Source organism: Magnolia sinica, chromosome 16, assembly GCF_029962835.1.
Source record: "Magnolia sinica isolate HGM2019 chromosome 16, MsV1, whole genome shotgun sequence".
In the NCBI taxonomy this organism is placed as follows: domain Eukaryota; kingdom Viridiplantae; phylum Streptophyta; class Magnoliopsida; order Magnoliales; family Magnoliaceae; genus Magnolia; species Magnolia sinica.
The window spans coordinates 3470752-3498220 of NC_080588.1; the positions used below are offsets into that span (position 1 = coordinate 3470752).

General features: G+C 41.5%; 1 protein-coding gene across 6 annotated transcripts; it reads left to right on the top strand.

Moving 5' to 3' along the window:
* Positions 1 to 1057: 1057 nt before the first annotated feature.
* Positions 1058 to 26348, top strand: LOC131229023 (F-box/FBD/LRR-repeat protein At1g13570-like). Of its 6 annotated transcripts, XM_058224878.1 has the most exons (5): positions 1112 to 1153; positions 13826 to 13910; positions 23996 to 24817; positions 25426 to 25611; positions 25921 to 26348. In XM_058224878.1, exons 3-5 carry the CDS (start codon positions 24095 to 24097, stop codon positions 26167 to 26169), a joined length of 1158 nt encoding a protein of 385 aa, XP_058080861.1. In that variant the 5' UTR covers positions 1112 to 1153; positions 13826 to 13910; positions 23996 to 24094; the 3' UTR covers positions 26170 to 26348. The 6 variants fall into 6 exon arrangements, with proteins under 6 accessions (XP_058080859.1, XP_058080863.1, XP_058080864.1 ...); XM_058224876.1 differs by lacking the exon at positions 13826 to 13910 and having other exon boundaries at positions 1058 to 1153; XM_058224877.1 differs by lacking the exon at positions 13826 to 13910 and having other exon boundaries at positions 1088 to 1153; positions 23999 to 24817.
* Positions 26349 to 27469: the final 1121 nt, after the last annotated feature.

Genomic DNA, 27469 nt, shown 5'->3' on the forward strand with positions numbered 1-27469 from the left:
TTTCATGTTAGCCTGCTCAATTTCTTTAAGGCTTGTTGAATTTCATGTGTCTCGCTCAATTTCCTTTGAGGCTCGTAGAATTTTATGTTAGCCTTGCTCAATTTCATGTTAGCCTTGTTTAATTTCACGTTAAGCTCGCTTAATCATCCATAGTTGCATGCAGTTTTCACTAAAGAAGAAATGACTATGGAATAAATCTGTAGCCATAGAACTAATGGCTGCAAATTTAATGAAGCATTGACTATGCTACCCATGGCTACGGTTATAATCCGTAGCTATGGGTCTTTTGGTTAAAGACCTTTTCCTGGTATTGGACAGTGGCTCGTTATAACAGCACGAACAAGACAAGAGATCCACGGTGGCACCGTAGATATTAGGTTGCCACCGTGAATGCAAGAGTATTTTCATGTGTCCGTATATAATGGTTTAGTACAGGAAAGTAAAGTTTGGGAGCGCATATAAAAGAGGGTGGGTAAAAGGTAGGAATACAGTCAGAAAAATCTCTACAACCCCGGGAATTGAATCTCTGTAACACGTGCCGCCTAAAACATCCAAGCTACGTGGGCCCCACCATGTTATATGTCTTACATCCACTCAGTCTATTAGGCTCAAAGCTCTACTCCGATCGATGGGAAAAAAATGAAAGGAAAGGAAGAAAGAGAAAAGCTAGGTCTACCATTTAAGTTGGCCAAACCACTGGGAACAATGAGGATGAGATGCCAGCCGTAGGTTTGTGTGTGGGGCCACTGTGGTGCTTTTCTTTTTATCCAACCCGTTAATCACGTGTAAATCATCAGGACAGAATAAAGATATAAAAAATAGTCAGATATACCACTCAGGCGCCGCCATACAGAGTAAACGTTAGAGGTTGAGCAATTTTATATATTCTCATTTAGTGTGGCCCATTAAAGTTATTTTCCAAGATTATTTTTAGCATGAACAGCTAAAATGAGGTTTTTCGCCTGATGGACAGAGTGGATTTACATATACAATATGGTGGGCCTCACTTGTAGATGACTCCGTTACCACGGCCACAACACTCACCGATTCACCTCTCTTTGGAACCCTCTTTAAAAAGGTAGTTCGAATTTCTGTCTTCATAAAGAAGAAGCTCAAAACGCAAGTCCCAATGGCTCGCACTCGCAGCGCCAAGGTACTCTCTCTCTCTCTCTCTCTCTCTCTCTCTCTCTCTCGGACGCGGATTGCCCGTCTTAGGGCACAGAAGCTAGTCGGGAGTTGTGCGTAGCATACAGAGCTGTCCCTGACAAATCCACTCCGTCTATCAGTTTTGCAATACCAGAATAGGATAGGAATCTGAAAATGACGCGGATACAACTCATGTAGTCCGTACCACATGAAACAGCAACGATTGGACGCTCACCGTTGGAAACATTGTGAGGCCCACATAAGCTTTTTCTCAGGATTATATTTGTGCCTGAAGTTTATCTGAGTTGTAGTAACCTTATGAACGGTTTGGATAGCATATAAACATTATGGTCGGCTCCAGTGAGGTTTCACCGGTGGAGGTTTCCGTTCTCTCTGTTTCGTGTGCTGTGCTATTGTGGTCTTGCAAAACTGATGAACGGAGTGGATTTGTCACGGGCATCTCCGTGGGCCTCACATATTCGAACTACAAGAACTTCGGGCGCCGGTGCACGGCCAATCCGCGTCTCTCCCTTATGCCCCTCTCTCTCTCATTTTGCCAGCTCATTTCAGGGCATGACTCCGAAAACGAGGGAGATCCCAAGCTCAAGTGGATCACACCACATGAAACAGTGGAGATTGAGTGTCCACCGTTGGAAACTTCTTGGGATCCACGGCGATGCTTATTTTTCATCCAACTTGTTCACAAAGTCACATAAATCTGAATGAATGGAAAACACAAATATCAACTTGATCCTAAACTTCTATGGCACCCATGAAGTTTTCAATGGTAGGCATTCAATCCAAACTATTTTCTGTGATGTGGCCCACTTGAGCTTTGGATCTACCCTGTTTTTGGGCTTGTGCCCGAAAATGAGGGGGCGAAATGGATAGACTGCATTGATAAGTCAAATACATCATGGTGGGGCCCACAGAGCTTTCCGCTAGCCACTTGGGCTAGTGGAGGGTCTCTACCAAACCTGAGTCCCCATTGGTACAGCCCACTCTTCATGGACCACCAAGCACAAATCATATAGATTGGATGATTGTGGTCATCCGACTAGTGTTCTAAACAATGGATGGTGTGGATATTATGGGAAGCTTGGTCCACTTAGCAGTTTGAACCATCCATTCAGGGGGACGCATCAAGGATTGCTTATGTTAGCAAAAAACCACTTTGATGAGATCATCCTAACAATATAATCCATGAGTAGGAAAATGGATGGATATCAAAATGATGGATAGGATTGTGGGTTGATGATGGTCTATGTTGTCCGGTCTAAATCCAATGGAGAGTTCAAATAGATTAGTTGGATTGTCCATGAGTCCATATGCAAGCTTCGTATGAAGCCGATCTAGTCCCTTCAAATAATGGGTCCATTGTCGATGAAATATTGGCCGAACATAACATGATCCGTCGATCTTTACCATCTGATTACCCCATCTAATATGGACTTCTGACTGTTTCTTTCTGACCATCCATTTGGTGGCTTCAATTAAATGGTGCCGATCACTTCAATTAGTGTGATTTTGAGCTATGTTCAAATGATGGATCCTAATGCTAGGATCAATATAGATGTATGCCATGTGCACGATAGAATAGTACTCAAATTAGTGAGTTTTGGGCAGAGTTGGGCGTCAAGTCAAGTCGGACCGAGTTAGGGCTGACTTGACTTGATCCGGTTTTGAAATAGGCCTGACTTGAACTCAACACGACTGGGTGCCGAGTCCAGCATGCTTGACCCGATTTGAGTCCAGGTCTAGCCTGGACTAATCTGGACTGAGTTTGACGTAGTCGCAAGTACCGAGTTGGGTCGAGTGCAGCGAGAATCCACGGGCTAAAATCACAACTCAAAACCTAGATTCACTTGCCAGAATTGCAGCCTCTCCATCAGGTATACGACATCTAAGATCTGAAATGTCATATCTAAGTTTTTTTTTTTTTAATATATATGTACGAGTCGAGTCAGTGTCGAGTTGGATTTCAGGTTGAGTCGAGTCAAGTTACTCGGTGACTCGAACCGATTCGGATCGACTCACCCACTCGGTTCGGATCGAGTCAGAATTGAATGAGTTGAACGAGTCGAGTTGTCCCATGCCCAACTCTAGTTTTGGAAAATATTTGTTCTTGTATGCCCCTGCATCTTAGTTATCACCCACCTAATATTAGCACACGTGGGTGGGGCTGAATTGTGACAATAACACATTGTGATGTATACTCAAATATAAGACCTGTTTGGCTCTACTTTCTAGGAAGTGCATGATTGTAAATTACTATCAATTAAAATATTTCCTTAAATTGTTTATTGAGAATCACTTATGCAAAAAGTAAACTAATTTGGTAAACACATTTAAAAGACAACCTACCAATTTGAACAAAAAAGTGTCCAAAAATCACTGGTTGGGATTATTCAACCCATCTGATTTTGAGGATGTGACTTACCGACAGACGGTTGCACAATTGAGGCAGTTTCATTTGAGTTAGTATATGCTCCATGTGCAACTTATGAGTGCATGTGCTTCAAGCATGACTCCCTACTAGAGTATCAAATGAATGTAATCTGTGTTTCAAAACAGAAGGAGAGAAACAAAGGCATTCATACCTGAATCAGCCATTGCTAGGTTTGAAGCTCACAGGAGAAGGAGAGTGCATGCTCAAATCTTCCTTCTCTTGTCCATGTCTACACAATGAGATTTGGTAAAACTGAATCGTGAGGAGAGTCGGGGATTGAGGCATTAATTTATATTGTACAGGGTCGGCGGCAATGATCTACCCATCATTGGCTTACTGCAGACTTCTCCGCCCACACACCTATACTCAAGGGAGAGAGAGCCCTAGCACAACACTAACACTTATGCACTTTTGTTGCATCGTACTTTGTGGGGCATCTTTCTTTATATACATGCAACATACTTATGGGCCCCACTTGGACTCATTATTACGATCCAAACCATCCAACCCATTGCCCTAACTACTCCATTGCCCTGACTACTAATGTCATACATGGCCCAAAAATCTAACAAAGAATCCCCCTATGTGGGAGGGACAAATCATGTGTTAGAGATTGAGTACATAGCACGTGCCAAAGATCTAAGCAAACTTGCATGTGTGGCTCACTTGATGAGCGTGTTGCTGTAATTTTTGGTATGTGGCACATTCAAAGTGTGCCCTACTTGATGAATGGTGCCTGAGTCTTTAACTCATGGTTTAACTCATGGGTTGTATCCAAGCATATATAAAGCTTCTTCTGCTCCCCTCAAATGAGGCCTTCTGTTTAGCTCAAATCCTTCTTGGAAATGACTCCAAGTTGCAGAAGGAAAAAAGCTTTATTTTTGTAATTGTTTTTCAATAAAAATTATAATAAGACAATAACCAAACGCATTTATTGCTCGTTTAAGTGATTTTGGAAAATGAATTTCACAGAAACAGTCACTCATGCAATGCCGAACATGCCCTTTTATAAGTTGTTGTTAAGAACTGTTTTTAGTATACATGTGTGGTGTTGAGAATGTTCATTTGCTAGCTCTAGTGTGTATGGACGTGTTATATGTCTTGTATGGGTTTTCAAGTCATGGGTTGTATGCAAACATATTGTGAGGCTTGTTTTTGTCTCTAAATTGTTGAGATAAAAACATATCTATTGAGATCATGGTATTAAAAATGGTTATATAATGACCATAACAATTGTTACATATATAAGGATGATGGTTGGAACCTTTATGTGATATGGGGCTGTAATGCCCATTCTGAGAAAATGGTCTATTACAGGCTGATGCGGGTCCTCAACAATCTAATATGGGCTGTCACATTTTCTTACTTAGAAACTTTCTTGACTATTACCGTTATTGAATACCTTGAAAGAGATGCTTCTAATCCCAACCATTGAGTCTGCAGGGATGGGATCTCATAATAATCAGCATGGCTTGCTATAAACATAGTAAAATCATGATCGTGCATGAGATTAGTTAAGTTGCATGAGATGAGGGTTGCGAGTCATTGGACTTGGCCCTGTTGCAGGATCACCTCCAAGGTATGTTGCAACTTGCAAGCAAAGCGATTCTTGCTTGTGCTCGATGACGTTTGGAGCCATGATAGTCCTTTGATACATGTTACATGGGGCACTAGAGTATTGTGCCGGAACATTCGAACCTAAGCCCCCATCTCATCCTTTAATCCTTTGATGAAGCATCCCACAAGCACCTTTTCCATCCAACTTTCAATCTAGTTTGCAAGCCCCTCAAAACACAAATGATTTAGGTTCTACAAATTAGTCAGTTTAACTTGGGAGATGGCTATGAAGGAGTCCTGCCACATGGACAGAGGGGAGGCCATACCAGGGATCAAGGCGACAATAGGAGAGGTTGGAGAGGACGATCCCTCCGAAGAACAAGCTCAATCAACGCTCGGAATGAACAAGGAGAGAGAAGCGATTTCAGTCTCTTCATGGGAAACCTCCCGTATGACTGTTCCCTAGAGGAGCTGGTAACGATATTTAGCAGGTACGGAAAAGTCCTCGATGCATACATTCTGTGCTTCCCAGATTTGAAGAAGCCACGGGGATTTGCATTTGTTCATTTTCTATATGAGGAGGCGCGGGCGGCCATGGAAATCCTGGATGGGCGGAGAATAGATGGTAGGGTAGTTTCTGTCAAAAAGGTGAAACCGAGGTATTTCCCACTAGTCAGGGTCGTCCAACCAGTCCCCAAACTGCAGAAACTAGCAAATCTTCACAACAAATCGTATGTAGGAGCGGTCGTTGGGAAGGGTCCGGGATCGCACTGTCAGGACACCTCCGAAGGAGGGATTATTACAATAGCAGACCCAGTTGCGGTGGCAATAAAACTCAAGGAATTGCAACTAGGGCTAGTTGGGGTAGCCTCGGACCCAAATAACTCCATATCGTACTTGATTGGAGCAATTAGGGCATCCAAGTTTACGGCATCAGCAATAGATGTGGCGAGATTGTCCCACACCCACTTCCTCAGAGTCCTAAAAACAAAGTCAAAGCTCATCGACTTCATGGGAGACTCCCCCTTATAACAACCAATGGGCCTCGAGACAATATTCCCTTGGTCCTTGGATGTAGCCCTCGGAGGAGAGGGGAACTAGATCCGTTTGTTTGGTATTCCGGCGGACACCTGGTTAGAAGTGGTAATCCTAGATCCAGGAAATTTCTTCGGGAAGGTGGTTCAGGTTGATGCGAGCAGCAGGTATGGGTTATTCTAGGTGTATGCTCGTTTAAAGATTAAACTCCATTCGGGAGTGGATATGAAGAGGGTGTTGAAACTAGTAGTTGTAGACGAAGTTTTCCTTGTCTATGCCGAAACAGAAGCTTTTACATCGGACGAACACATCTCCTTCGATCAGAAACACCTAAGCAGACCCCTGGGGAGCAAGGAGAGCACCGAGGACTGGGTTGAAAGAAGATTCCAAATAGAACCAAAAGAGACCAGGGACTACCAGCTACATGTTTGTCAAAATGCCTCAGTGGCTCAGATGGAATGCCCTCAATCTATTTGAGGAAATGTCGAGGTCGAGCCGAGCTAAGGTGACTTCAGTCCCAATGACAAGGAGAGGATTGTCGATAACAGCATGATTCCTATGCTAGAGGCTTCACAAGTTCAATGGTTTGATTAATCCCCTCAACACGACCCAACTGGTATTACGGATATTCAAGACGGAAGGCAGAGGAGAGAATAGGACCGGGACTCCCTTATCGACCCAGGTGAACTTAGGGTCCAACTTTCAGGAGAAATCAGAGCCTTCCCCACTCCTGCCACTGGCCGGAATCACAAACCAAGGAGCCCCCCCCCCCCCCCCCCATAGAAAATTCTATTGGACCAATCAGGCAGAGTGAAGACATCAAGATTGCGACAGAAGTGACAACTACCACTTCCAGTCCAGATCAGTTAGGTGCTCCCCTATGAGGCCTATAGAGAGCAATGAGGACAGGGAAGAGGTTTCCCAGTGGAACTCACCCCTATCGCTAGTCCCAAACTCAATGGAAAACAGGACTCCTCATTCCAGCTGGACTCCAGAAATGGAGAAAACTGACAACAGGTTCGGTCTAGAAGTGGACCTTTCCCCCTTTTTCAGCATAGATGCCTTAATATGGGAGCAGAATGATGGCCGGGTACCAGGAGCAAGAGAGGAGAAAGTGGAGAGGAGTCGGGAATGTAAACAGCAGGAAGATGAGGTGCAACCAGATAATGAAGAGCCAACAATCTTTCCCATACAAGGCCAGGGTGGAAATTGTGACTCAACCTCCCTTCGGCTAGAACAAACCATGGGCCCTCTAGGCAGTTCCCTAAAACAAATCCTTAAGAGGGTAGGAGCGAAACGTTTCCGAAGAAAGGCGACAAGAATTACTTCCGCGGGAGAATGGGAACATAGGCTGCGAAGATTGAAAAGAAGGGTTGTGAACTCAGACTGTGTTACTGATGGATAGTATCCTAGTGTGGAACGCCCGAGGAGTTGGTAACAGGCCAACCATTACGATAACAAAGAGACTCATCACTAGCCACAATCCGTGGATCGTGGCGATCCTCGAGCCAATACTAAGGGAGGAAAAGAGAGTGGGCACGTGTTTAAAGTTGAGTTTCCACTCTTTCTCCAATGGCGACGCGGGAGGTAGGATTTTGGTGTTTTTAAATAGTCCCCTTAATGTTTTTGTTTTAGTTGCAACTAACCAAATGCTCACTCTAAAAGTTTGCATTCAGAATCTATAAGTTCCAATCCAGTTATCCATTGTTTACGCTAATGTGTTGGGAGTCAGAGAAGGGCTCTTTGGGACGACATGGCTACCTTTTCCAGATCCGCGCAAGGGCCATGGGCGTTGTGCGGTGATTTCAATGCGATTGTCGAAGCCTCAGAGAGAAGAAGCAGCAGGAACTCCGACATTATTAGCTCTGAAGAATTCGCTAAGGCAATCAATATCGCCGGATTGTTAGATGCAGGCTTCTCAGGAAACAGGTTACATGGAGCAACAATCAGCGTGGGTGTAGGCCAGGCTAGACAAGGTGCTGTTAAACACTGATTGGGTGAACTCCTTTACACGTTTTCACGTGGAGCATCTTCCTCGCGCCTCCTCAGATCACGCTTTCTGCTGCTGGTCTTTCCCCCCCATCCGCTAAGCCATTCAAATTTCAGAGAATGTAGTTGCGGCATGACTCTTTCTTGCCGGTGGTGAAGACAACCTGGGAGGGTGAGGCTTCACCGCATCCAATGATCAACGTCTAAACGGTTCGGCTAAAGCTCAGGAAGGTCAAGCTGGCACTTAAGGTCTGGAATAAGATGGTGTTCGGTAACGTTTTCGAGCAGGTTAGGCAGGTTGAATGGGTACTTGAGGATATCGAGTATCAAATGCAAAATTTAGCGGTTAGATCAGGGCTCGAAGATGGTATGCAACAAGATTTCATCGAAGCCAGTAGTAACCTAGCCCAATTAGAGCTCATGGAAGAGGTTTTCTAGAAGTAGAAGGTGAGAAGCAACTGGTTGGAAGAGGGGGACAGGAACACTAGTTCTTCCACTCCTTAGCGACGGAAAGACAGAGAAAAGTAGAAATCAAGGCCATTGAGCTGGATTCAGGTCAAAGAGCGGTTGATCAAGCTAGAATAAAAAAAGCGAAGCAATTATTCACTTTGAGGTTCTTTTCAAGTCAGAGGGATCGTCTCCAGCGCCTAACCTCCTCTCAGCTATCCCACAACTTATCTCTTCAGAAGAGAACGAGCAGCGGATGGCCCCTCCATCAGCCCAAGAAGTGTATCAGGCTGTTTGTTCTCTCACTAAGTACAGGGCGTCAGGCCTAGATGGATTTTCAAGTGCGTTCTATGTGGGTTGCTGGAACATTGTGGGGCAAGACCTGCATAAGGCATCAACGTACCTTTTCGAAGGCAAGGACTTCCCCAGGGTTGTCATGTCCTCCCTAATATGTCTTGTGCCAAAATCCCCATTCCCCGAAAAAAATCTTCGAATATTGGCCTAACAGCCTCTGCAACTGCATTAATAAAATCTTCTCGAAGATAATATCTTCAAGGCCGAGTGCTCTTTTGCTAAGACTCATCTCTCCTGAGCAAGGGGCCTTCATCCAAGGCTGTAATATAGCAGAGAACATAGCTCTTGCCCAAGAAATGCTCAGGGAAATCAACAAAAAAGGTCTGTGGTAGCAATATCGTGCTTAAGCTAGATATGGAGAAAGCTTATGACAGGGTCGATTGGGATTTCCTGAAACAGGTCATGAGATGTTTTGGGTTCAGCAATTCATGGGTTAACTTGGTGGAGAAATGTTGGTCAAATTGTTGGTTCTTTGTGCTAGTTAATGGCGAGGTAGCAAATTTCTTTAAATCTTTTAGAGGTCTCTAGCAAGGCGACCCGATATCACCCAGCTTGTTCATCCTGGCAGCGGAGGTATTCAGCAGGGGATTCAAATTGCTGGTTAGTCGGGGTTTCTGCAAGCCCTTCAAGCTGCAGCAGGGGTGCCCACTGATCTCTCACCTCCTCTATGCAGATGACACTCTCCTGTTCCTGAACGGGGGCTTTGCTTCGCTTCGTAAAGTGAACGGGTTCCTGGCTTGTTATCAAGCAGCGTCCGGCCAGAAGGTAAACCTCCTCAAAAGCTCCTTTTTCAGTTCCGAGAAGCTCCCCCTCGCCAGAATTAGGTCCATAGAACGTTCCTTGGGGATCTCTAAGTCCAGGGCATGCCCCCTATACCTAGGTGTCCCAATTGTCAAAGGCAGGGCGAAAAGAGCAGATATTCAACCCCTGCTAGACAAAATGGAAGCTCGCATCTCCGGGTGGAAGGCGAGATGCTTATGGCAGGCTGGGAGGACGATTTTAGCGCAGACTCCATGGCTACCTCCCAAATTCCCGCGATGGTCCTTAATGAGATGGAGAAGTGGTTTGCAAACTTCTTCTGGGGGTGGGTAGACGGGAAGAGGAAGCTGCACTAGACGAGTTGGAAAGAGATATCCAGACCGAAGAGAGAAGGCGGGCTGGGAATTAGAAAGCTCAAAGAGGTGATGAAGGCCCTCCAGTTTAAATTGGTGTGGGCTGTTAAGTATGGAAGGGAAGTCAGTCTATGGGGCACTTTCATGAGAGCAAAATACAGCCAAGACCTCAACCTAGAAATAATGGGGTGTTCCTCGTCTTCCCCCTCCCCGTTGCGGAAAAGCATCAAGGCACTTCTGCCAGTGTTGGAAGCTAGCGTGCAGAGGCGAGTGGGCTAGGGCCTCGACGGTTATGGTACACGAACTGGTCAGGGCTTGGCCCGCTGGAAATTCTGGCTGATAGACCTATCTCGGCGGAGCTTTTGTCGCTGCAAGTCCGTGATTTCCTGGTCCCGGAAGGTCCTCTTCCTCCTCCCTCTGTTAGTGTCTATCTCCCCTAGTAGGTCTTAGATTTCGTATTCTAGGGAGGATTCTGCTAATCGGAAGAGTCAGAAGATTGCTTTTGGCCATTTGAGCCTTCGGGCTCTTTCTTGGCAAATTGGCTTGGGAGTTAAGTAGAGATAGTAGGCAGCGTGGGGGCTAGGCGAAATGGGTATGGCGCACAAAAATGCCTCCTAAGATGTCTTTGTTTGTTTGGAGACTGCTGCAGAAAGCAATTCCGGTTGAAGATTTTGTCCAAGCTAGAGACATTCAGCTGGCTTCCAAATGCGTCTGCTGCAAAGCTGGTCTAGATCAGCGGCCCTCTGGGGAGTCCCTTGACCATCTCTTCATCTTTGGCAACCCCGCGACAGAGGTCTGGGGACACTTTGGGGCCATCTTTGGCCTTGCCCCCATGCAGGACCAATCGGTGGAGGGGAGAATCTGGCATTGGTGGCTCACCCCTTCTCCTCCGGGGCTCTCATCGTCTTTGCGTGGGCTGGTCCCCTGTCTTATTCTCTGGGACATCTGGATTTCCAGAAATGCTTTGAAATTTGATAGGAAGATCTCCTCAGCTTCCAGCGCAATTGCTCGAGTGAAGTGGTGGCTTTCTGCTCTGAGTAAAGGCTTGCCCGGTTCCAGGTTGTTGCCTATGGTCAACCAAATGATTCTTAGGGATTTTGGCATCGAGGCAATCATCTCGCTAAGGGAGAAAACTGAGCTAGTGAAGTGGTTGAAACCGATAAATGGTTGGGTAAAGTTAAACATATATGGGTCAACTAGAGGAAACCCAGGAATGTCGGGACGAGGCAGGATTTGCAGAGGGGATAACAGAGATTTCCTATTCGCTTTCTCGGTGGGTTATGGGGTGGGCTCGAACACCAGAGCAGAACTCCGTGCGGTATATGACGGTCTAGCCTATTGTCTAGAATTGGGTTTCGCCATGGTTGAGGTGGAATCAGACTCCAAGCTAGTGGTGGCTCTCTTGAATGGTACATCTCATTCGGGTTGGCGTTGGAATTACTGGATGTATAGGATTGACAGGCTAAAGAATAGAGGGCATGTAAAATTTGTTCATGTTTTGAGGGAAGGGAATGGGCCAGCAGATGGGATGGCCAACATGGGGTCTGACCGCTAAGGCTCCGTTCTTTCCCGGCGTTTCTCCGACCTTCCTCCTCTTATTAGGGGGGTTTCTCTTCCTAGATAGAGTAGGTCTGGGAGCCATTAGGCAGGTCTTGGTCAAGTGGTAGACTGAGTGAAAGATACCTCGTTTCAACACTAAGGTCTTGGTATCGATCCCTAGTGGGGGTGGCTAACAGTGAAGTGTGAACTGACAGTGGGGTGTACTAACAAGCTTAGAAAAAAAAAAGAAAAAGAAAAAAGAGTAGGTTTGGGAGCCATTAGGCAGGTCTCTTCGGGGGCTATCAGTGGGCCTGGTCCAGGTAGTCAGATTTAGGTCTCTTACGATAGGCTTCTCCTGGGGCATTTTTTCCCTAGAGTAGCCTGAATGCGGGTTGCGTTGTAAAGGCTTTTTCATAATATGAAATATTATATATTAAAATAAAATAAAATCAAGAGATGATGAAATGACATATATGCATGATGATCATGAGGATTTTTTAATGCGTCAACGTGTGTGATTCATTCCACACGCGATTGAGACCATCTTACTCATTATGGATATGGTTATAATGAGGGCCCCTCATGTGAGGCGGTAGACATGCAGACATTACACATGATAGAAATCCAAGTCATAAGTAAGGTAGTGTGCATAGAAAACATGCCAAAGATGCCCCTAATGTATTGCCAATACTTTCAACTATGTAAATTCTGGGTGTTACTTGTATCGCTAAATGTATTGATATTGTCTATGTATTGGCAATATTTTTGTCTGTGAAAATTCTGATCGTCGCTTGTATCGCCAATGTATCTACGATATTTCAATTATATCGCCAATGTATTGTCAATATATCGATATCGCCAAATATCTATTTATTAAACAAATTTCCATTTCAATTTTTTATGGGTACATGGTTGTATGATGAAATACATGTTTGTATGTGTGTAGATGTATGCATGGGTGGATGCATGTATATGTATGGATGGTTGGATGGATGGATAGATATGTGTATGTGTGTTGTTGTCATGATATGTTTGTATGTATGTGTGAATGCACGCATGCATGGGTGAATGGATGGATCATGCATGAGTGTTTGTATGTTTGTATGTGCATGTATGGATTGATTGTTGAATGGGTGCATGGATCCACTATTTTCCCCATATTTCTCCAATGTTTACCTGAGTCAACTACACATGGTTTTAGGCCCCATTAAAGGAAAACTTATTATTCGATTTCAAATATGTAAATATGCATCATTTTTGCTATTATTTGATTCTTAAATATGCAAATATGTGTATTTTAGCATCTTCTAAAATATCATTGAAAATTTTCACCATTTTCTCCATATTTCTCTATGTTTTTCTTAGCTAACATTACATGCTTTTAGAACCACATTAAAGAGAAACTTATTATTATGTATGCGTCTCTTTTTTGTAAGCATTTGATTCCTAAATATGCAAATATATGTGTTTTAGCACCTCCTGAAGTTTCAGTAAGAAATTCTACCATTTCCTTTTATTTTTCGAATGTTACCTTCTGTTTTCAGGTATCAACGATGATATTGGTGATATGAATACATGTTTCCATATCCCTAGCCAGCAATTCATGTAGACAGGCTTTCTATTATGCACCTTCCAAAAACAGCCCGCCGATCAAATGCAACTATTGTCATGGTTTTGGACACATAAAATACACTTGTCCAAACAAAAACAAGAAAACTCTTGATGCAATTGCTTCTAACATGGTTTCGTCTTTAGAATGCCATACAAATTTCTCTATTGTTTTAGATCCCTCTATTGTTCCTACCTGGGATGCTCGTGTTGTTTTTCCATTAGTTACTATCAATTTGGAGCAAGTTAGTCTACGCTCTCTCAGGCACACTAGCTTGTCTTTTGATTCTACCACCTCCTTTTCACGTAAACATCGTTTCTTCTTCCTAGTTGTTTGATTTAGATACTTCCCATCACATGACAACAATGAGTCTCTTTTGAACAACTTTCAACATTTTTTTTTTGTTAATTCCATTTGCACTGCAAATAGAGCCATTATGACAATTTCCCAAGTCAGCTTGGTCATAACAAATTTTTTTAACATTACTGGTGTCATCATGTCCCATCTCTTACTAGGAATTTGATCATTGTCGGTCACATTATGTGATCTAACTGTAATGAGGTCTTTTCTCCTTCTGGTTATGCGTAGGATGTACACTTTGGGAAGCTGATTGGGACTGGGTGTAAAATTGAAGATATTTACTTCTTGGACTATCCGAACTCGGCTACTTCAGGTTGCATATTTGCTAGTGTTGTTGCTACTCTTGATGCTCTGTCTTTGTGACACCATCGTTTTGATCATGTTTCCTCTTCCATATTACAATTTATGTTTTCTTGTGGTATTCTCGATGCTATCTTTAAAAAAAATTCAATAATGTTAAAAATTGTATCTTGTAAACTAGCTAAAACTCATACGTTATTTCTTAGTCGTAGTACTTTTGTTTTTCTTCTATGTTTGCTCTTACGCATAGTGATGTTTAGCAACAAGTCTCCATTTTATCTAGAGGATGATTTCGTTATTATGTGTCTTTTATTGATGATAATGCACGATATACTTGGGTGTTTTTATTAATGTCCAACTGTTCGAGCTTTATGACATCTTTGTTCAATTTTACCACTATAGTGGAACACAGTTCTATAATCTAATTCTGGAGGTGAACATCTTAGTCGCAAATTTAAAAAATTTCTTTCCGACAACCATATTCAACATTAAAAGTCTGGCTCGTATATCCCTATGAAAAAATATTTTGGCGGGGCACAAAAATCGCCACGTTCTTGAAATAGCCCGAGCTCTTATCTTATCCATCTTTGTTCCCAAGGACTTTTGAGTAAAAGCTATTCGCACTGCCATTTACCTGATCAATGCCATGCTTTGCTCTATCTTTTTTGGGTATTCACTATTTGAATGATTGTTCTCTCAAGCCACTTAAGCACCAAAGTCCATCCAAGGACACAATAAAAGGTTCAACCCACAAGACAAATATCACAAGGATGGAATCCATTAATCCAAATTACATAATCTCCACATGATAAAGGCCACTGGTTCAAGGTATAACGCCATATGCCTGTTCATAACCATTAAGTCCACATGTTAGCATATGTTATTACCACCAAAGCATAATAGGATCCATATTGAGGTGATTCATACAAAATTAGAGTTATATCCACGTGATTTGGAGTGTTCATATGAGTGTGCATATGTGAATCATTCTAAATTGAAAAACTAACATGTGGATAAAGAGTCTACACTTGTTGGCATGGAATTTGAGAAATACAGCATGATTTAACAATTTAGGTTAACCAAATAGTTCATATATGAAACTTGTAAACAATGAAAACAGAGAGAAGACAATAGGTTTTCTGTATTTGAGACAACCCTAAGGGGTTGAATATATAGAGATTATAGTCATCTATACAAGGTAAATAATAAAATCAGAATCCTCTACCTATGGAAATGAACTATACAAGGTATACTAGCTATACAAGGTATATAAGGTATACAAGGCATGTGGCCTATCTAACATCCCCCCTCAAACTAATCCTGATCATCGACAAGTAATAGTTTGCCAACTAGAAATGAGTGACATGCACAAGTGAGGGACTTGGTGAGAATGTCTGCAATCTGATAATGGGATGCGACATGTGGAAGAGAAATGAACCTAGATTGAAACTTCTCGCGGATGAAGTGACAGTCAGCTTCAATATGCTTTGTCCATTCATGAAAAACCGGGTTATAGGCAATCTGAATAGCACTTAGATTATCTACATGGAGTAGAGTAGGATTCTGTAGATAAATGCCCAAGTCGGAAAGAAGTCCACGTAACTAGACAAACTCACTACAAGCAGCTGACATCGCCCGATACTCGGCTTCCGTGCTCGATTTGGAAATAGTGACTCGCTTCTTACAGTTCGAAGAGATGAGAGAAGTGCCAAGAAAAATACAGTCAAGGTATCTTGTATCGGTATCGGTTGGCGTAACAGTGCCCTCCGATACCGATACGGATACGGGGGTGTAACGGCGATACGGAGGCATAACGGCCCGTAACGGTGCAATTTTTTTTTTTTTAAAAAAAATATGAAAAAATATGGATTAAATCCAGAATATTCTAAGCATTCCAAATATGCATTCATTTAAAAATTGGAACATGTTTATGGTGGTGTAACGGTCCACTCTTTGGTGAGAAGTCATATCGGACTGTCTGATTAATTTTTGAACCAGGTAACTTGAATTTGACTACAAAATTCATATATTTAATTTTCTAAATATCTAATTTATAAACTTAACAACTTGATATCATTTCTCCCAATAGTTCTTTAAAAAAATGAAATTAAATTCAGGTAGATGGCGTTGCCAATTTGGGGCTGACTTGGAGGACCAATCTATGCTCCAAATCAGCCTCAAATTCATGCAATTTATTGTCATTATCTCACTTATGAATTGGTGGACATTTATTGGATAGAAAATCATGAAAAAAAATCAAAAGGCCCTATTTTAAAAATAAAAATCCACAAATTAACAAATAAAACTATTCAAACAATTTGATTTTGGCATTGTGAGTTAGCAAGTGCAGTCCATAAATTAATTGCTAAATTTTAAGTTAATATGTCTTGTGTACAATTTTTTAAGGCTCGAATTAGGCGGGACTCGGATTGTGAAGTGTAGCACACGTGTCAAAGTTTTTTGGGCCCCACCCGTGATGAATGTGTTATATCCACACCGTCCATCCATTTTGCCAAATAATTTTAGGGCATGAGCCCAAAAATGAGGCACATCCAAAGCTCAGGTGGACTGCATCGTAAGAAGCAACAATAATTAAACGTTCACCATTAAAAATTTATTGGGGGCTACAAAAGTTTTAGATCAAGCTGACATGTGTGTTTTCCCTTCATCCTTGTCAGTGTGACCCAATTAATAGGTTAGATTGAAAATAAACATTACAGTGGACCTTAAGAAAATTTTAATGGTGAGCATTCTATAACCACTGTTTCCTATGGTGCGGTCAACCTGAGATTTGGATATTACTAATTTTTTGGATCCTGACCTAAAATGACGTAGCAAAATGGATGGACGACATGGATAAAATATATACATCATGGTGGGGCCCACTAGGGTCTGATAAGATTGGATAGAAAATAAACGTTACCGTGGGCCCTACGAATTGTTTAACGATGAAATTTATTATCTCCATTGCTATTTTTGGTGTGGTCCAGATGATCTTTGGATATAATTCATTTTTTGGGTAGTGCTCTAAAATGATCTCTGAAAATAGATGAACGGTGTAGATGTAATAAATACATCACTGTGGAACCCATATAACTTTGATCTCCTTTGAACCGCTCGTACAACTCGGAGCTCGAGGAGTGTTAGCACTCGTCTTAGCGTGACACGTACCTATAGCAGCTAGTTGGTGCGTGGTACACCTGGAAATTTAAAAAAAAGGGAGAGGGAAACTGAAAAGAAAAAAGAGGGAAAGAAGAGAGAAGAAAAAAGAGGGAAAGAAGGAAAGAAGAGAGAGAGAGAGAGGAACAGGAAGAAGGCCGCAGCCGCAGCAGGGTCACAACCGCAGTTGCTCGAGAAGAGGAAGAAGAGGAAGAAGAAGAAGAAGAAAAGAAAGGAAAAAAAGGTAAGTTTTTTTTTTTTTTCAAGGCCCGTAACAGCCGTTACAGGTTCGCAACGGCCGTTATGGCCAGTAACGTATCGGCCGATACGGGACACGACGAACACAGCAGCCAGTGGTAGATCTTCGTGTGAGAGCGTAACCGGCCCAATCAGCATCCGAATAAGCACGAAGGTCTAGAGTCGCCGTGGAGGAGAAAAACAGTGATCAATCTAGAGATCCACGTAGGTACCGTAGGATGTGCAACACCACAGTCTTATGAAGAGTCCGAGGAGCAGAAACAAACTAGCTGACGACTTGGACAACGTAGGCAATATCAGGGCGAGTTATTGTTAAGTAAACTAAACTCCCAACCAAACGGCAGTATAATGTGGGTTGCGCAAGGAGATCATCATCGTCACGACCATATTGAACGTTAAGTTCTAAGGGAGTCTAAACTGTCTTCTGATCCGTCAATGAGGCCAAGGCGAGAAGATCCTTGGTATATTTATGCTGGCTAACTAAGATCCCACGTTGAGAACGTGAAAATTCAAGCCTAAGAAAGTATGTTAGATGGCCGAGGTCTTTCATCTTGAAGGATGATCGCAGAACTTCCTTTAAAGCCGAGATGCCAGTAGCATCGCTACCAGTCAAGAGGAGATCGTCAACATAGACGAGAACAATGATAATTCTGCGAGCAGTGGTGCGCAAAAATAAGGATGGGTCTTGACCACTTTGAGTAAAGCCAACACCCGTAAAAACATCGTGAAAGTGTTGGAACCGTGCTCAATGTGCCTGTTTGAGGCCGTATAAGGCTTTCTTTAGGCGACATACCTTATTGTCAGGGATTAAAGAGCCAGGAGGAGGTTTCAAATATACTGTTTCTTGGAGGTTTCCATGAAGAAAAACATTTTTCACATCCATCTGAGCGAGTGGCTAAGAGCGAACGGATGATATTACCAGAAGAGTACGAATAGTTTTCATCTTGGCCACGGGAGCGAATGTCTCATCATAATCAATTCCGTGTTCCTCTTTGTATTCCTGAGCGACATGCCGAGCCTTGTATCGATCTAATGATCCGTCAGACTTGAGCTTGACAGAATAAATCCATTTGCTACCAATTATTTGTTGGTCAGTGGGTCGAGTGACAATGTCCCATGTATGATTATCATCCAATGCTACAAGTTCTTCTGCCATTGCCTTCTTCCAACAATCATGAGTGGCTGCTTGAGGGTATGAAGTAGGAATAGAGATAGTATCCAGAGTAGCATCATGGTAGACATAGAGCATATCAAGCGATCAGGTTGTCGAGGAACACGAGCGGAACGACGTATCAAGGGAGATTCTGAATCGGCAACAGGTACAGTAAGGGAAGCAATAGGAGGTGGATCTGTACGTGTTCGTCGTGAGTAAACCTGCAACAGACGAGGGAGTGTACTCGAGGCAAAAGGAATGTTAGGAAAAGTGGTAAGACTAGAAGAGTTAGGTGTGGGCAGAGGAGGAACCGATGAATGAAAGGCAATATGCTCAAGAAAAACAACATGTCGTGATGCTCGAAGACGACGAGAAATCGGATCATAACATCGAAAACCCTTCTGAGTTTCGCCAAATCCCAAGTATATACATTTGACTGATTTTGGGGGGAGTTTGTTATGTTCACGTGATGCCAGGTGAACATAACAGACACAACCAAAAACATGAAATGTGGAATATGTAGGAAGGAAGCCGGTGAGAACCAAGAAGGGAGATTTGCTTTGTAGAACTTTGGTTGGCATCCGGTTAATCAAGTAGATGAAATGCAACATAGCTTTCGCCCAGAAAGAACGAGGAACACTCATAGTTGTCATCAGGGTGTTGGCAGTTTCAACAATATGACGATTTTTTGGTTCAGCCACCCCATTCTGTTGTGGAGTATCAGAACAGGTGGTCTGATGAATAATCCCATGATCCTGAAGATATGTACGAAACGATGTTGAGAGATATTCTCCCCCTAAGTCAGAACGGGGAGTTTGATTTTTTACTTGAAATTGAGTATCCACTATAGAATGAAATATCTTGAATATCTTGAACACCAACTTAAAATGTCGTGAAAAGCTTGAGGGAAAATTCTCTCCTTTAAATCGAGGTTCCTTGGTTCAAATGCGCACTAGGTATACAATTTTGGAGAAGATTCCACAGATGGCATATGCAATCCTAGCAAGTATGTCATGGCATACTTTATTATGCGATGACTATGCGATCACATATGCAAGTATCCAACCGCATTTTGCATACGGAATAGCATATTGCCCAACAGGACTATTTTTTGGTTTTTTGGAATTTCAGTCACTTTTGCCTATATATAGGCACTCAAACCCTGTCCACTTTCACTATTCTTTACTAAAGCTTAAAATTTCTCTCTCTCTCTCTCTCTCTCTCTCTCTCTCATTTATTCATCTTTCTCTTTATGTTCGAAGTTTTTAATAATTACTTCTCTCTTAATGTAACTTGTAAATTGTTTGTTAAAATTTATGTAAAAATAATATAATTAATTAACTATATAACTTAATGAAACACTCAAATTACAATAAAATAAGTAAAATAAGTTATCCAATCACTTTTACTAATTAGGCAATTTCCCCTAATTTTTTAGATTTTTTTTTTAATTTCATTTTTTTCCTTTTTCGTTTTTGTAAATTTGTTTGTAAAATTAAAAAAGCGAGCATATGCGAACAACATATGCTGATCGCATTGTAATTTGACAACATTAATGTTAGTAGGATAGACAACAAACCTACCATATATTGTTGTAATTAAGGGCTGTAATTAGGGGATATAGATGCTGCTATTATGCTGTAATTAAGGGCTGTAATTAGGGGATATAGATGCTGCTGTAATTAGGAGATATTATGCTCTAATTAGGGGATGTAGATGCTGCTGTTGTGCTGTAATTAGGGGATGTAGATGCTGCTGTTGTGCTGTAATTAAGGGCTGTAATTAGGGGATATAGATGTTGCTGTTATGCTGTAATTAAAGGCTGTAATTAGGGGATATAGATGCTGCTGTTATGCTGTAATTAAGGGCTGTAATTAGGGGATATAGATGCTGCTGTTATGCTGTAATTAAGGGATATATTGTAAGTAGGGAAAATGATTTCTATATAAGAAAAGGACCACTCAATTGAGGGTCATTGAGCAAATCTGACATGGTATCAGAGCCACTCTCTGCAACCTTGTCTTTGGTCTAATTTTCGTGGTTCTAGGCTCTGGTTTTCTGGGTTCTTGGGTGCGGGTTCTGGTTTGCAGTTTTTTTGTTTTTTTGTTTTTGGTGCATTTCGAGAGATTCTAGTTATGGCTAACAACTCCAACTCAGAAGTCTTTCAAACTCGTTTTACTGGGAAGAATTATGCTGCCTGGGTGTTTCAGTTTCAACTTTTTGTCATGGGAAAGGAGTTGTGGGGACATGTTGATGGGAGTGATCCAGCACCTACTGATCGTATGACGTTGGTCCAATGGAAGGTGAAAGATGCTCGCGTGATGACTTGGATTCTTGGGTCTATTGATCCACTGCTTATACTCAATTTAAGGCCGTACAAGACGGCTAAATCGATGTGGGAGTACTTGAAAAAGGTCTATCATCACGATCATTCCGCCCGGCGATTTCAGTTGGAAACTGATCTTGCTACCTATTTCCAAGGTACACTCTGTTCAGAAATATTTCTGTGGTTTTCAGAATTGTTGGGCTGAGTTTTCCGACATTGTGTATACCGACGTGTCGGCCGAGTCCCTCTCTGCTGTTCAAGCAGTCCATGAAGTTAGCAAAAGAGACTAGTTTTTAATGAAACTAAGGCCAGAATTTGAGTCTATTCGCTCCAACCTGATGCATAGGGATCCTTCATCATCTCTTGACGTGTGTTTTGGAGCACTTCTTCGAGAGGAACAATGTCTTCTTACTCAATCTTCGCTTCCGCAAGAGAATGTTGTCGCATATGCTGCTCAAGGCAAAGGGAGGGTTTGAGACATGCGTACAATTCAATGCTATAGTTGCAAAGATTATGGGCATATTGCTGCCCATTGTGCTAAAAAGTTCTGCAGCTACTATAAACAGAAGGGGCACATCATCAAAGAATGCCCAACACGTCCTCAAAACCGACGCGTGAATGCTTATCATGTTACTGCTACTGGCCACACTTCGGATGGGGTAACCAGCACTCAAAATCTCGCTCCAGTGTCATCTTCCATTACTGCTACACCTGCCCTTACACCAGAAATGGTGCAGCAAATGATTGTATCGGTATTTTTCGCTTTAGGGCTGCAAGGTAAGGGTACTATACGTACCATACCCTCTCAATCTTGGCTTGTTGACTTTGCTGCATCCAATCACATGACCAGTTCTCCTAATATGCTTAGTAATGTTCGTAAGTACACTAGTTCTTCTAATATTCAAGTTGCTAATGGCCATTGTTTACCGATTATTGGGTTGGTGATATTGCACCATCACTTAATAATATTTTTGTATCACCTGGGCTCTCTACGAGTCTTATCTCGGTTGGACAATTAGTGGATGATAATTATAATGTTCAGTTTTCTCATGATGGTTGTCATGTGCACGATCCGATGTCGGGGAGGACAATAGCGAAGGGCCCTAAAGTTGGGAGATTGTTTCCATTATACTTTTCCATTCGTAGTATCATTTCTTTGGCTTATACTACTGTCTCCAATAATTGTGAAGTATGGCACAAACGTTTAGGCCATCCAAACAATGTTGTTTTATCTCATTTGTTGAATTATGGTTCGTTGGGAAAAAAAGATTCGTCTTTGCCTCATGCTTTGTCTTTTGATTGTTCTACGTGTAAAATCGGAAAAAGTAAGATTCTTCCCTTCCCTTCTTCCGGAAGTAGGGCAAAGAATTGCTTTGACCTTGTTTATAGTGATGTATGGGGCATTACTCATGTCATTTCTTATGCTCATTATAAATATTTTGTGACATTCATAGATGACCATAGTCGGCATACTTGGGTATATTTTCTGCGCTATAAGTCTGAAGTCTTTGCTGTTTTCAAATCGTTTCTAGCATATGTTGGGAATCAATTTACCACTAACATTAAGACTTTACGAACTGATTCTTGTGGAGAATATATGTCTCATGAATTTCTTGAGTTTCTTCGTCACAAAGGAATTGTTTCTCCTCAACAGAATGGCGTGGTTGAGCGCAAAAATCGACATTTGTTAGATGTTGCTAGGACCTTGTTGCTTGCACCTTCTGTTCCTCCTAAATTTTGGGTTGAAGCTTTAGCTACAGCAGTATATTTGATTAATAGGTTGCCTTCTAAAGTGCTAAATTTCGACTCTCCATACTATCATCTACATAAACAGCACCCTAGCTTTCTTGACTTACACACTTTTGGTTGTATTTGTTTTGTGGATGTCCTGATACTCGCTGGTCTGTCACCGGGTGATGTATGTTTCTTGATGATTCACTTATCTCTTGGAAGAGCAAGAAACATGATCGTGTTTCTAAATCTTCGACCGAGTTCGAGTACCGTGCCATGTCGGCAGCCTGTTCGAAGATTATGTGGCTCCGTGGCTTACTTGCTGAAATAGGTTTTCCTCAATCTACTCCCACTCCTCTTCATGCTAATAATACAAGTGCTATTCAGATCGCTACCAATCTCGTCTATCACGAGCGTACCAAACATATCGAGGCGGACTCTCATTCTATTCGGGAAGCTGTTGATACTCGGGTTATCTCTCTTCCACATGTCTCAAGCGACCTTTAGATAGCGGACGTCTTCACCAAAGCTATGACACGACTACGTCATCAATTTCTTGTTGGCAAATTGATGCTTCTTGATCGACCAGCATCAATTTGAGGGGGGATGTTAGTAGGATAGACAACAAACCTACCATATATTGTTGTACCATATATTGCTGTAATTAAGGGTTGTAATTAGGGGATATAGATGCTGCTGTTATGCTGTAATTAAGGGCTGTAATTAGGGGATATAGATGCTGCTGTTATGCTGTAATTAAGGGCTATAATTAGGAGATATAGATGCTGCTGTAATTAGGAGATATTATGCTGTAATTAAGGGCTGTAATTAGGGGATGTAGATGCTGCTGTTATGTTGTAATTAAGGGATATATTGTAAGTAAGGAAAATGATTTCTATATAAGAAAAGGACCACTCAATTGAGGGTCATTGAGCAAATCTGACAATTAATACTCATCACTTGTGTATAATTCAATGGGTCCGAATGGAATAAAAATCTCAGCCTAGCACATTGTGGTCTCCACTTCAACACACATTTAACAAAGAAGATATAAACTGTGCCCCACAAGATCTCATGTGTTGGAGGAGCCATGAGAAATTTGATCAAATGTGCAATGGATTGTGTTGATTACCCATATTTGATTTATAATATTGGAGATATAAACAAAAAACAAAGGACTAGAGAGGTTATTTTTGTCGCCTGTCATTTATACATTTTGCGACACTTGCAAGAGTTTTTTAATATCTAAATTATGGTAGTGTAACATAATACAAACATGATAGGAAAGTATGGTCTAGGATTATCACTAGACCAGCCTTGGATAGGCCATGGCTGGCCCAGCCCAACCCATTTACACCCCTATTCGCTTACGCACACGCAAACACGCATGCACGCTGACTACTAATATTTAGTTTCTCGAAATCATTCATGCAACTCACCAGTGGCTGGAGTTTGGTTTGTTTGATTTCAGAAGGCAACAAGAGGCAAATCCTCACTGCAAAATGAGAGGTCTGATCCAGATTTAGATTTGATCAGCAATCTACCTGTGGATGCTTACAATGCCATCCTCATGTGTTTGCCGCTAAGGGACGCAGTCAGAACAAGCATCCTATCAAGGAAATGGAGGTACAGATGGGCTTCAATTCCACATCTTGTATTTGATGGGATCAAACGATGTGCAATTGACCTGGCGGACATTGTCAACGGAGTCCTCTTAGTTCACAACGGCCCAGTTCACAAGTTTGTCTGCTCTTATTATGTGAAAGCCCCTTATCATCTTGACCAATGGATACTTTTCCTATCAAAGAATGGGATTAAACAATTAACTCTCGGTTTTCTTCAGCACAGCTACAGAGTGCACTCTCGTCTCTTCTCTTGTCAGGCACCGAGTGATCTACACCTAACTGGTTGCAAAATCAATCCACCTCCTGCATTTGAAGGGTTCCGAGGTCTCAGGAACCTCTATCTTCAACGCGTTTGTATTGCCAATGATGAACTAGAACGGTTGATTCTGAAGTGCCCGCTTCTAGAGACATTGACATTGAAAAATTGTTACAGCCGCTTGATTCATTTTGTAATCAATGCTCTGAATCTCCGTCACCTGTGCCTTAGCGGTGAATTCAAAGATCTTCAAATAACAAATAGTCCATTACTCATAACTGCAGCTATCGACTTGACAAGAAATATTTATGGCGCCGAACATCTCGAGCAAGGTGGAGTTTGCAATTTGATCAAGATTCTTGGCAGTCTACATCATATTGAGAAACTGGAGCTGCAGGGTTATTTGCTAGAGGTATGTAATTTTAAATGCACTGTGTTGTGTTCATTTTGTATTTGTTAGGAGTGTCTGCCTAATACGAATGGAAGGCATACGTCCACAGATTCAATGAGAATGGGTCTGACCAGTTACCATCAAATTCTCATCTTGGTGTATATTTTGCAGATGAGGAATTATGTAATTTGTGGCCCATCTTTGTGAAGTATTGGCAAGTGGGGCCGCCCATTGTTTAATAATCCAGATCATTGGTCTATGCGTCCCACCAAGGGTGGAGAATGCCAGAAAGACTAGCATTACGACCTTTTCAAGGCAATGTGGACCATTTTTGCGTTTCTCTTCTTAATTGCCTGAATGTTAAAATTGTCTCATCAAGGAGATTCTGGCGATGGTCCAACAATGGTAGTACAGAACAAATCAATGGTCTAGTTCACTGATCCATGGGCCCCACTAATGAAAACTGAGAACCCATTTATGTTTACCATCCTTTTTTTGCAGGATGTGCAAAAATGGATCTAATGCTATGAAAACATTCTGTTCATTTCTTATTCTAGGGGTCATGACATCTAAAACTGGCCCTCAACAAAACAGCTCTACTCATGTTATCATTTTGAATTGGCTCCTAGTTTTTTAGCATGGGCAATGTACCAGATGTACTTCCAACTTCATTTCTTCATCTGAAGAATCTTTCAATGGGCATATGTTTCAATGATCGGAAGGTGGTTTTGACTGCACTCTGCATGTTAAGAAGCTCTCCTAACTTAGAAATGCTTGAGTTTAGTGTGTGTGGCTATGGCATACTTGAGTTTCAAGTAAGTTCCAAATTTTCTTGGATTTTGATTTCATTATGGTTTATGTTGCATTTGGATGCGCAATTGAGCTGAATTGCAAAATTTCAGTTTAAATCAATCATGAAATTTCATCCTCAAATTGCTGTTACATTTATTTCAAGACCAACTGGTAAGTAATGCAATTGCAATTTGGAATGTTGACCCTCAATACGAATGCTGAGGAAATTACAATTTAGTTATTCCCACTTAATTAGAATAATAATTGCAATTCAATTTGGTTGTGCTTCCAAACACACTCTAAATAAGATCTGATTTCATGGACTTCACCAGGTTATACCAAATGCAGGTTTCTGGGAAGCGCAAGAACACTTGGGTTGCTTGCTAAATCATCTCCGAACGGTGAAGATGACTGGAATCATGGGTGACGAATGTGAATTGTGTTTCATAAGGTTCCTACTTGCAAATGCTCCTGTGCTTGAGACGATGAGTACTGGTAAGATTGTAAAAAAATCAAGGTTTCTCAAAGATATGCTACAACTCCGAAGAGCTTCCACGCAAGCCATTATCATATGCGATTAGGAAAGTATTTGAGGGTGTGTTTGGCTTGGGCAGCAAGAAAAATAATTTGCAATTTTTGGGATTTTACTGTTAATAGAATTCCTAAGAATCATGTTATGGTACTAGTGAAGATACAGAGCTCTTTCTTTCCAATGCACAATGCAAAACAGGTACATTCACAAATTTTGAAAATTCTACTATGCATGTTTGGATTTGTAGATTCATTTTGGATTATGTGGATGACATAATGATTACTGAATGGTAGATTATCCGATGGTAATTTCCATGGACATTGTTGAAGGGTTTCTCTTACTTACATCAATCACATCAAATAAGTTATAATCAGCACTGCATGCAATTGTATGAATTTCAAGTCGCATTTTTAGATATTTTTCTCTTTTTGTGTGTATTTTAAGAGCTACACTTGAAAAGAAGATATTGATCTCCTCTTTCACTGGATGCATTTTGAACCATACATTTAGTGGGGGACGGTCATGAGCTGCCTGTGGTTGCAAAGAATTACTCTGATATGATAATCCTAACCATCCCAACCATGGCTCGGTGGATGGATTGCTACTAAAAAAGAAGGCCAACCTTCATATTGATTGAATATGATCGATGTGGTTTTTAGAATGTGGCATAAGATGTGCGGCTGGATGCAATGGACGGTCCAGATCGATTGGTTATATTACCTATCTACCTGAATGCAAGTAGGTGCATGTTAGCTTTCAGTAGTCTGTTGCTAATTCTAGGCATTTACAACGAAGTGAACCCATCCACGCCATCAGAAAAGCAGATCCAAGCAGTTCATTTGGTGGGTCCCTCCATGTTGATGGCCTTGAACCAAAATGGTGTTGGGCCATTCATCAGAGGGAAGGGGTCTCAGTGTTCAAATCAAATAGACAACTTAACGAACATTTGCGGAGTCTTAATGCTATCCATTGATTACCATTTTAGGCCGCGCGATGATTAGAGCAGCCTTTTTTTTGGGCCAGCAGGTTATTATCACGGGGGAGCCCACCTGATGAATGCCTCCATCTAACTGAATGAGTGTAATTTTTCATTTTGACTGTCAAATAAATGCCCACCAATGAATTTGTTCTACTCATTTTAAATTTTAAATTTTTTTTTTAAATCTCAGTCTCTTTCAATCTCACCAATTTATTTTTAAATCTTAATTTTCAAACTTCTTTAAAAAATAAAAAATAAAAATCGAACTTCTCAAATTATTGTTTTTCGGAAATCTTGGTTTTTTTCAAAATCTCAATTTTTTTTTTTTTTAGAAAAATTATTATCAAACTTCTCAACTTTTCTTCAAAAT

Coding starts and splice junctions, on each gene's coding strand:
- LOC131229023 (XM_058224876.1), top strand. CDS start 1,130: ATGGCTCGCACTCGCAGCGCCAAG. Junction 24,818..25,425: donor TGCAGGGTTATTTGCTAGAG/GTATGTAATTTT, acceptor ATTGGCTCCTAG/TTTTTTAGCATGGGCAATGT. Junction 25,612..25,920: donor ATGGCATACTTGAGTTTCAA/GTAAGTTCCAAA, acceptor GGACTTCACCAG/GTTATACCAAATGCAGGTTT.